The 11,724-nt window shown below is 45.3% G+C and overlaps 1 protein-coding gene across 1 annotated transcript; it reads right to left on the bottom strand.

Moving 5' to 3' along the window:
* Nucleotides 1-4,035: 4,035 nt before the first annotated feature.
* Nucleotides 4,036-9,473, bottom strand: LOC142868167 (uncharacterized; the record flags this gene model as incomplete). The annotated part of the gene is made up of 1 exon (XM_075999888.1): nucleotides 4,036-9,473. A coding segment is annotated over one exon (972 nt), but the record flags the coding sequence as incomplete, so codon positions are not given.
* Nucleotides 9,474-11,724: the final 2,251 nt, after the last annotated feature.

The following is an 11,724-nucleotide window of genomic DNA, read 5'->3' as shown; positions in this document are numbered from 1 at the left end:
CACAGTGCCTAGTGCACAATTGCTCCTTGGTTTGTACTAGCCATAATTATGAAAAGTCTATTGACTAAATTAACAAACAAACGAATGAAGTAACAAGATTAGAGACAAAAGCCACCATGAATATTGGTGTTGCCCATTATCACAGGAGGCTGGGACATAGGGCTGTTGAGATCTCTTATCAGAAGCCAAAGAACCAGGAATTAAAGGGATATAAGGCTTGGGTGCCAAGCTGAAGGATAGGCAAATAGTAGGTTAGCCCTGGAAAAGGGCCTGGAAATCAGGAGTCAAGGCAGAACACGAACCTGGGCCCAGAAAGCAACCTTTCGGGGAAGTAAGTTTGGTAGTGGGAAATGAACAGCAGGCATCCTCAAAGAAATCTCAAGAGTCTGGAATTATATTTGACCCATCTGACAGATGAAAAAACTAAGGAACCATGAGGTTACATAACTGGACCAAGGCTCCATGATAATTAGTAAAGAAAACTATAATAATTATTATTTATTTTATTTTATTTTTTTGAAAATTATAATTAAATAAAATATATTGAAAACAAATGTAATGGATACTTAAAACTCATCATTTCCTAATTGTTTTCCTATAGCTTACTGTTATCTATTCTCTTGAGGTTACTTACATAGATTGTATCTGTATGAGGAAAATAGTAAATGCAATGGGCTGAGGAGCAAATAGGGAACATAAGCTATGAGCAGGCCAAATATAGAAGAGAAAGAAAACACATTTGGACCAGAGGGAAAGAATATGTGTTAGTCTAAGAGAATGGGGATGAACCTGAAAGGAAGATTCAAGATACAAAATAGAAACATCTTTGCAGGAAGGTCCCCAGGAAGGTTGGAAGAGCTGTGAGCCTGGGCACAGGGACCAGGATTAGTCTGAACACGGCAGGGGCATCCCCTTCTCTGAGACAGGCAGGTAGGTTGAGAAGATGGGTGAGGAGGGAAAAAGTTTGGAATTACGATCCTGTGACCTAGCGACTGAAGTTGCAAAGTTGCCCAACAGGAAACATTTATAGATCATACGTCCAAAACCTAGGCAATGATGTCATAGGAGAAACTGCATTACCAAATTCTAGATAAGCAATACACAACAGCAATGCTTTACCAGCTCCACCTCTGCAACGATCATACAAGGGAAGTGGGACCACACTTAAAAAATCGGATGTGGACACTGTAACTTTGTCTTACAATAATTCCAAAAAGAATGTTGCAGAATCACAGAATTTCATAATTCTACAAGGCAAGTGTTAAGATGAGGGAGACACTGTGGTTCCCCTATCCCCTGTAGCTACTTTTCTCTTCTTCCATGTTCCTAAATCCCCATTTTTAGCTTCCTATAAGTGTGGCCATGTGACTAACTTCTGGCCGATGAGAAGTCAGTGGAAGAATCACGGGAAAGCTTGAAAATTGCTCCTGAAGAAACTTCTGTTACATGGTCTTTTCTTCCTCTTCATCTCTGCCTCATTTCTATTGGATGGATTGCCTACAAGATGGCTGGAGTTGAAACAGCATCTTGGACCATGAGAAAACCTTGGGAATTGAGACCATAGAAGGAGAAAAAAATTAATTATAAGGAGCCAGGGTTCCTATCCACTTTTGGAATAGAACCACTAGACAAGCCTGTACTGCCTACCTCTGGACATTTATGTGAGTGTGAAATAACCTTGCATCTTGTGTGAGCTGCTGTTGTTTTGAGGACTGAACTCTAATTTTTTTGCTAAAAACTCTTTCTTAAGGAGGCCAGCTGGGTTAGGCTGGCAAATGGTAAAAAGGCCAGCAGGGTTAGGCTGACAAACAGTAAATTCTCACTAAGCGGCTTTTGTTAACCAGACAAAGCAGTGGTTTACTTTTTGACCTAATTTTGGTATGGCATTAATATTACCTAAAAGATAAAAAGCCCCTGTCTTAACTCAAGCATTCTAGCAGATGCCTATTCTTAAATTTAAAGCATCTTAAAACATTTTAGCAGGCGCCTATTGTAAATTTAAAGTGTCTTCTTGTCTGGACCTCTCACAGTGCTCATTATCTTTATCTTAAAATAAGCATATTCTTTCTGGTCTTTTAAATAAAGACTAACTTTTTTAGCCAATTGCTAGCCAAAGAATCTTTAAACCCACTTATAACCTGTAAGCCCCTGCTTCGAAATGTCTCACCCTTTTGGGCCAAACTAATGTATGCCTCTCATGTATTAATTTGTGACTTTGCCTGTAACCCCTGTCTCTCTAAAAATATATAAAACTAAACTGTAACCCAGCCACAGCGAGTCCACTTGCCCAAGGCCTCTTGGCAGTGGCTCCGGGTCATGGTCCTCAAATTTGGCTCAGAATAAATCTCTTTAAAATTATTTTGCAGACTTGGCTTTTTTCCGTTGACAATTTTGGCGTAGTCGGCAGGATCTCAGAGGAGACTCAGGGCCGCCTAAGGAGCAGCACGGACTCGGCGCCAGGTACTGGCATGGCCCTTTTAGGCCTCTGACTCCGAGCTTCTCCTTTGGCGGGAACTGGTAAGTCCTCCTGAGATCCGGACCTCCCGTTTTTTTGGTTGATGGTCTTGGTTTATTCTGAGCTGGTTCTTTTCCTAGGAATTGTTGTTTGGGATCCTAATTTAGGTTTGGAGGTGCACTCTAAAGGGCTTTCTCCGTTGCCTTTTTTTTTCCTCTCAAAACTAGTTTCAATTGGCTTGTCTGCGCATTTGGCAAAGAACCCAACTGTCCTATTTGTAGATAGATGAGAGACTGAGTTTCTCAGCTCCGAAGAAAAGGGGCAGCTTACTCCTCCCAGACCTAAGGCAGCCCTGGGTGACCAGGGCCCTGAATGGGAGTTGCCTGGGGCGATTCCCCAAGGCTCGAGTAGCCCCACAGGGAACCCCCCAACAAATTAATTTAAAAAAGGCTCCTTCAGGAAACGCACATAAGAGCTGATCACTCAGCCTTTTGAGCCCTCTTAGAGGTACTAGGATCCCCCCACAAAGAAAAACTGAGACATGTAAGAGGGTGGGACCCACTTAATGGTGAAACATTGAGGAGCCCCACCCACAAGCAGCACACTCTGATCCAGGACACCAAACCCTAGACCACAGTTCGGTTCCTTACAGAAAAAAAAAAAAAAAAAAAAAAAAGAGGAAGGGCAAAGAAAATGACTCCTTTGGGGGCACCCCAGTTGGTTTGTGGTACCTCTACTTGCAAGTATTTTTATAAACAAAAAGATTCAAAGGCATGCCAGGTTTTCTAGGGCTCCAGCTGGTTATAGCTAATTCTTGTGCACAAGTTTTTAAGAAAGGGCAAAATTACATCAAGAAAAATTCAGAGCTAAAATGGTCGACCCCCCACTATTAAAATGTCTCTAGCTATCTCTCTCTTCCTGTCTGGCTACTCTAAAATCTGCTAACTTTTTCTAGTGAATGTTAAGATAAGTCATTGTTTGTGGTATTTACAATTAAAAGGCTACCTGGAGACCTTGCAGCCAGTTCTAGCTAAAATGCTAACATAGAAAACTTGTTTTGCACTAAAGAAAAAAAAAATCAAACTGCCATAAAAACTGCTTTACCCAAAACTTTGATCCACAGGCCTAATTAAGTTACCTATCAGGTCAACTAAAGTTTGCCAGGTAAACAAGTTCCAGTCTCATCAGAAGAAATTTAGATCCAGCTTTCTTTTACAGACTGGTGAGTTTGTGCTACCATTTCATGGGTAACGTTCTAGGATAAAATTTATCAGAACTTTGTGTGTATGTATGTGTCTGAGAGAGCGTATATGTTTAGATATGTTTTATGTCTGTCCATGTATCACATGTTTGTGCTTATAAGTTTCAGACCGTTTTAAAATTAAAGAAGCGCTCATAAATTAAACCCAAATGCTTCATGTAAATTTAGTAACCGTTGGAAAATAAGCTGTGTTATTATTAATAAATAAAAAGGTGTTATTAGTAAAGTAATAGTAAAAATGCTTTTGTTGGGCCGCAGAAATGTACAGCCCGTGTGGGGGAGAGACGACCGCTCAAAAAAAAACTCAGAGTCCAGAGACTTGATGCAATAGCATGAGGTGGATTCATTTACCAGCGCGCGCAGGGGCAAGCGAGCTAAGGAAGCTGCCGCACCAGCCCTTTTTTCCTTAGGATTTTTATAGACAGAAACCACACGCAGGTGGCTAGGGGTCACAGGGTGGGGGGAAAGTTTCATGGGCTTTGACCTTGCACAAACATGTACCACATTAGCTAATGTCGGGAACTTCTAATCTTGGTCAGTAATTTCCAAGGACTAAAGGCTGGGGAGTTACAGAGTGGCGCCGGCGGGGGAGGGAGTAGGGTTGAGCGAGCAGAGTTTACAGAAGCAGAATGGCAGGTTAGATTTTTCTCCACATTCCCCCCTTTTTCTTTTTGAGAGTTTTAATCTTAAAACTATAGGTTATCATCTATAGCGAGTGGCTGATACTGCTGTTGTAAAACCATTAACCGGACAGTGCTGACCTGTTCTTGGATGAATGTCACTAGTCAGCTTATTTTAGTGACCTTCTATAACTGCTATTGTTATCTCTAGCACCCTCCGTGAGCTAGAAGAAAGGCCAAGAATGCCAGAGCTATGAGTTAAGGCGCCAGGTGCTGTGTCTCTAGGACCCCAGTGTTCCGGGCAGCAACCACACTTTAACTTTCTCGTGTTCGGGACAGCTCCCAACATCTCTCCCTTCCCTTTATAATTAATTGGAGGGTCACTGGTAAGCTTTCATTTGCAAGTTAGTGGAGTATATGGCAACTTTAACAGCCAAAATGTTCTTAACAATCAGTCGCAGTAGCAGAGGCGTAACACACAAAATTAGCAGGAGAAAAACAAGAGCCCCAATAATCATAGAGAATAAGCTTTTAAAATTTCTAAAAGATGGAACATGCCCTAAGAGTTGATTGAGGAAATCTCGGGCTTCCGTAGCAATGCTAGTATTAAGGGGAGGAGTCTCTAACAATGAGTAGCCCAATAAATCTTTTAGTCCTTAGCAAAATAGAGTTCACCTCCTTTTACATTTGCAATCCTTTATCATTATACCATGGACCAGAGACATTAGCTGGGACCACCATAAAAGCAGGGCGGTATAACATAACCATTCTATCAGAATAGGCAAGGGATTGTTATACAATTAGTTAGTTGACAATTAAGGCATGATATTTTAAAACCATGAGTGACAGTGTGAATATTCACTTTGCTTATTATGAGTACAAAAGGTTCAGGGACACAGGCAGAAATAGTCCTTAGGCGTATTTTTGGTGTAGAGTCTACCACACACTCTGCAGAGAATTGACCCGTTCCTGCAACAAGTTTCCAGATACTAGTCTGGTATACCTTTGAAGTAGTTGTCCATAGCCTTTCAACAAAACCCTTGTCTCCCAAATACTCATTGTCAGTTTTTGCTGGGGTCCAATCATATATGCTCTGAGTCGTCCCAAGAATAGGAATCTTAGTCGCAGTCGGTTCACGGCAACGTCTCCAGGGCACGTGCAGAGTAGAAACAACCAGCTCCTTTTCACAGGGAAGTATGTTGGGCGGCGGCGGCAAATCAGAGGGTGCAGAGCCAGAAAATCGCCTGTCTAAACTTGACATAAACACAGTCCATTTAATACCTTTTATATTGTGATATACATAAGTAGATACAAGAACACAGCCTGGAAAATAACCCTCACGGTGGAAACAGATAGGAACATCACGGATGAGTCCTGTGCAATTATAAGCAGATACCTTAGCATGCTGGATGTGATCATTAGTGGGTGCTCCCAGAGCCCTGGGATCACTGACATAGACAGGAACAACACCCTCTCCCCAGCCCACCGGGGGGAGCAGAAGGGGGTCTGGTATATAAGTCCAATAGGTGGCTGCCTGGGTAGGCGTCGATAGCAGGGTTACCATAGCTAAAAACAAGGTCAAAGAATTTAATAGCTGTCCTGTTTCTCCCTGTGAACAATTTCAAGGGTTTTTAACCTGGCGAGTAGGGAATGGGGAACATTAGCATCAGTGTCAGGTGGCATGGACCATGGATTAGACATGAAAGGAGGTGGTGGGGCCCCAAACAAAACTTTAAACGGTGTTATTCCTAGAGGGCCAGGCGTATTGCGAACGCGGAAGAGGGCGAAGGGGAGGAGGACTGTCCAGTCTGCCACGCCAGTCTCTAAGGATGATTTAGTCATGACCTCTTTTAGTGTTCTATTCATTCTTTCTACCTGACCTGAGCTTTGGGGCCTGTAGGCACAATGCAATTTTCAATCCGCCCCTAGTATCTTGGCCATTCCCTGACTTACCTGTGCAATGAAAGCTGGGCCGTTATCAGATCCAATTACCTTAGGGATTCTGAACCTGGGGAAGATGTCTTCCAGGACTCGTTTGGCCACCTGTTGCTGTCTCCTTCTTTGTGGGGAAAGCCTCTACCCATCCTGAAAAGGTGTCTATAAAAACTAGAAGATATTTGTATCTATACCGGGTTGGTTTTACTTCTGTGAAATCTATCTCCCAATTGTCCCCAGGACGCTCTCCCCTTAGGCGCCGCCGGGGGCTAGCCTGAGAGGGGTGAGAGTTTACTAGTTGACAAGCTTTGCATTGGTGAACTACTTCCTCAGTTAAGCGACTGAGTCCCCGGATGTGGTATTTTGTAGACTGGCAATTGGAGCGTAGATGCTTTGCTCCTAAATGAGTAAGACGATGCAATTGCTTTAAGTATGCCTGAGCGGCTTCTTTGGGCAGGACAATTTTTCCCTTTCTAGTCTTCCAGATCCCTTGCTGATCTTTAGAGAACTTGGCAGGTTTTTTTGTTAGGCTCTCCTCCTCTTCTGAGGAGTAGTGGGGGAATGTCAGTGAGGCCACCGGGGGACTGGCGGCAAAAATCAGAGTTCTTGACCTTAGAGCTGCTTGTTTTGCTTCAAAGTCAGCTTTTTTATTCCCCTGGGCCACCTCAGAAGTTCTCTTCTGGTGCCCAGAGCAATGAATAATGGCCACCTCCTGGGGGGCGTGAACAGCCTCAAGGAGACGTAAACTTTCCTGCTTGTTTTTTATTTCTTTTCCCGAGGAGGTGAGCAAGCCTCTCTGGCGGTATATGGCTCCATGGATGTGGGCTGTTGCAAAAGCATAACGGCTGTCTGTGTAAATGTTGACCTTTTTTCTTTCTGCCAGCTCGAGGGCTCGTGTCAGGGCAACTAACTCCGCCTTTTGGGCAGAGGTTCCCTCAGGTAGGCTACCAGCCCATATGACCTGATCTTTGCTGACCACCGCCGCCCCTGCGACCCTTTTACCTTCATGGATGCAGCTGCTCCCGCCGGCAAACCAGGTGCAGTGTGGGTTGGGTAGCGGCTTATCCCGGAGGCCCTTACGTGGCCCTGTCTCTTTTGCCAGAATGTCATGACAGGAATGAAGGACTTCTCTGTTTTCTGGATGCTTCTCCGGCAACAGTGTGGCCGGGTTGAGAGCCACCGGGGCTCCAAAAGAAACCCGTTCGCTGTCCAGCAACAAGCTTTGATAGTGGGTCATCCGGGCATTGGACATCCACCGGTCGGGGGGTTGCCGGATGATGCTTTCTAGCGCATGGGGGGCTATAACTGTTAGCTTTTGCCCCAGAGTAAGTTTGTCTGCATCTTTTACAAGCAGGGCAGTGGCTGCTATGGCCCTTAAACAAGGCGGCCATCCCCTAGCCACTGGGTCTAATTTCTTGGACAGGTAAGCTACCGGTCTTTTCTAAGGCCCCAGGGTCTGAGTCAATACTCCCCGAGCAACCCCCTTCTTCTCATTCTCATACTTGACGGGGGGAGCGGGGCCTCGGAATCTGAGTGACCGTGTTTTTGCGGGCCTCTGTGAGCCACCTTTGACCCCCTTTTTCTTGGGCTCAGGGAGGGGGGCCGAGTCCCGACTATCTCATTCACTGTCCTCCTGAAGGGCCAGGACCTTATCTTTATTCCGCAGCTTAGGGCAGTCTTTTTTCCAATGTCCATTTTCTTTGCAAAAAGCACATTGAGTTGGCCTCAACGGTGGCCTAGTACTCGAGTTCTCCGGCTTTTTATTCTTATACACTGGTGCTGGCCTATTATCACCTACAGCTGCGGCCAAGATACGTGTTAATCTTTTTTTTCCTGTCTCTTTTTCCTCTTATCTTTTCTTGCTTCTCTCTCTCTTTCCCTTTTCTGCTCCTTCTCCTCTTCTGTTTCCCTTTTATGATATACTTTCTCTGCTTCTTTAACTAACTCTAGTAGAGTAAAATCCTGCATCCCCTCCAACCTCTGAAGCTTCCTTTTAATGTCTAGGGCCGACTGGCCTATGAAGGCCATGGCTACCGAGGCCCTTTGTCCTTCAGAGGTGGGATCGAAGGGGGTATACCGTCTGAATGCCTCCCTCAGTCTTTCAAGGAAGACGGACGGGGGCTCAGTTGGTCCTTGAAGGACTTTTCTTACCTTAGCCAAATTGGTGGGGCGTCGTGCCGCCCCTCTGAGGCCTGCCACTAGAGTCTGGCGATAGACGGTCAGTCGCTCCCTACCTTCTGCCGTATTGAAGTCCCAGCCAGGCCGAGTCATAGGAAAAGCGGCATCCATCAAGGGGGGGAGCACGGACCGGTGAGGCGCGGACCCGGGGCCGGCGGCGGCGAGAGAACCGCCCCTCGACCGCACCGCGACCCCGGGGGCAGCGGGGGGAGACGGCCGAGACGCGGAACCGCGCCGACCAGGCCCCGCACCCGGACTCGGGACGCGCTACTCGGCGGGCCGCGGGGACCCCGGGAGCGGGCCGGGGAGTGGGGAGGAGGGCGGCGCCCGCGCCGCCGGAGGCCTCTGGGACGACGGGAGGAAGCTGAGTAGGGCGTCCATCAGGTCCGGGAACATTCTTCCGTGCTTCCAAGATGATTCGTTCCCGTTCCTCTGTGGTGAAAAGGGTCTGGAGCAACTGCTGACAGTCGTCCCAAGTGGGCTGGTGGGAAAACATTAGAGACTCGACCAGCCCAGTCAGACGCTGGGGGTCTTCAGAGAAAGGTGGGTGGTTGGTTTTCCAATTGTAGAGGTCTGCTGTGGAAAAGGGCCAATATTGGAGGAGCTGAAGGGGGGCTGCATCGTCACCCTCCCCGGAACTATGGTTGGGAATCGGCACAGGACGAAGGGGACAAGCCACAGTGGAATCTGGGGACGGAGGAAAAACCCTCCTGCTCCTGGTGCCTTGAGCTGGTCCCCCAGTCAAGGGGGCCGAGGGTTGGGCGCGCCCTGATAGTGAAGGGGCGACCTGTGGAAGAGGGGGGTAAAGTGGGGGAGAATCAAGGAGGAGGGAATCAGCCTGCGGGTCAGTCAATGGCCGAGACTGCCGGGCTGGATCCGAAGTCGTCTGGGCCACTAGGGCCAGAGGGGAAACCCGCAGTCTTGCCCCGAGGGGGGGGGTGTTTCTGGGCGAGATCTTGCCACACAACGATGTAGGGGCCCTGATTCGGGTGTCCTTAGGGGTGTGGCGCGAAGATTCTTTTCTTCACTGCAAAAATAACAGAGAGGTTAAAAGTTCCATCTGAGGGCCACCCCACACCGAAGGAGGGCCACTCAGAGGCACAAAACGTCTGCCAGGGGCCCTTCCGGATGATGACGGACAGGTCGTGGGCCCGGTCTCGTACTTTCTTCCAATGTGTCAGGGTGAGGGAGAGAGGAGTACTCTTCCCTTGGCCCATAATTCCTGGATGAGTAAAAAGGAGAACAAAGAAGGAAAGAGCGACAACACAAACTGCAGACAAACACTGAAGCCACTTGCTTTTTTTTTTACACAAACACAAACAAACAACGATACCTTACCCTAGGGTTATTTTTGCCCAATCCTGCAACAACTTGCAGGCAAACAAATGGAGTCAACCAAGGCCACCTGGTCACCCCTAATCCCTGGAGCGTCCTCCAGGGCGACAGTTTTTCTGGCCGCCAAGAACCCTATCTTGGTCCAGAGGAACTTCCTCCTCACGGAGTTAGTACCCTGTCGTTCCAAATTCAAACTTCAAAACTGACACATCACATACAACACAGAGACAAACATAAAGGATGACTCCGGAGTCTGCCCACCTCCAAGCCTGGTGCCGCCGGTCTTTTAAGAGGGGTCGCCTTTCCGATCCCGGACGAGCCCCCAAAATGTTGGGCCGCAGAAATGTACAGCCCGTGTGGGGGAGAGACGACCGCTCAAAAAAAAACTCAGAGTCCAGAGACTTGATGCAATAGCATGAGGTGGATTCATTTACCAGCGCGCGCAGGGGCAAGCGAGCTAAGGAAGCTGCCGCACCAGCCCTTTTTTTCCTTAGGATTTTTATAGACAGAAACCACACGCAGGTGGCTAGGGGTCACAGGGTGGGGGGAAAGTTTCATGGGCTTTGACCTTGCACAAACATGTACCACATTAGCTAATGTCGGGAACTTCTAATCTTGGTCAGTAATTTCCAAGGACTAAAGGCTGGGGAGTTACAGAGTGGCGCCGGCGGGGGAGGGAGTAGGGTTGAGCGAGCAGAGTTTACAGAAGCAGAATGGCAGGTTAGATTTTTCTCCACACTTTCAAACTGTCAGCATACATTTGTTTTTGCCTAGGTTTTACTGGACATTTTTAAGTTCTTAAGGTATAAAGGTTTAATAAAAATATAAACTCAGCCAAAGACAAAAGTAATGGGTAATTTTTAATAAGTAAAGTAAATTTAATATTTGGTCAAATAATATTAACTAAATCTGGGTTACCAACAAAAATACTTATGTGTTTAACTTTAAGGTAAAAATGCAAATGTGCGTAAGTCAGCAAATTAGAATAGATAAAACACCAAGTAGAGAAAAAAAAACAAACACAAATTTAATCCTTAAAGGTATATAAAAAAAAAAACAAACATTTTGGTTTTAGTCTTTTAATCCTAACTGCAGAAATAGTTTACCTCCACTCATTCAATGCCTGTAGAGAGGTGCACAAGGTGTGTTCAATTCATTTAACAGTACTGTTAAAAATTCAAAGTCGTCCTAAAAGTTGTAAAAAACTTAAATTAAAAGCTTTAATTTTACCTTAGTCTTGTCCATTTTTGTCCTACTCTTTACAATCTAGCTGGTTATAATTACATTGTATTACTGTAATAGAGTTTTTGCCCAAAAAAAAATTCTAAATTATTAATTTTTATATAGCAATTTATTTAAGATAAAAAGTAAATGATGGTTAAAATCCATAAAAATCTCAAAGTAATCTTACTCTATAAATGTGCTCAAGTTTATGCACTAAACATTGTTTTGAGACCATTTAGATAGTTTTTTTTTAACAGCTTAATCTTGAGCCTCATGTAAAAAGCATGTTACCACTTTATATCATTGTTTGAGGTGCTAACAAATGGTGCTAAAAGTTTTTTCCTCAGTCTACAGCCAGGAGATCTTATGTTGATGGGATTAAAAAAATTAGTTTAAAATAAAGGCTTCAAAAGCAAAATTTTCTAACCTTGCTCGCCTCTTGTGCCAATTCTTCCCTAAAGCTAGCCATAAAGCCTAAAATTATTCATGTAAAATGGCCATAAAGCAATTATCTGACCTACTTTGTTTTTACTTTGTTTTACTGTAAAACCCCATGCCAAAAAGGGCTTTGTCCTACACCCAAAAGGGAAAAATGCACACTCAAAAGGCCAAGTAAAATCTAAATATAAAATGCCTTGCTGGTTCTGCCACTAAGCCTGTTAGAATTAGCTCATATCCTTTTTGTCCAATCATCTTTCTACACAGCTGTCCATACT

Source organism: Microcebus murinus, unplaced genomic scaffold (genome assembly GCF_040939455.1).
Source record: "Microcebus murinus isolate Inina unplaced genomic scaffold, M.murinus_Inina_mat1.0 scaf027_hap2_Mmur4.0, whole genome shotgun sequence".
Taxonomy (NCBI): domain Eukaryota; kingdom Metazoa; phylum Chordata; class Mammalia; order Primates; family Cheirogaleidae; genus Microcebus; species Microcebus murinus.
This window is presented reverse-complemented; position numbering and strand designations above follow the sequence as displayed.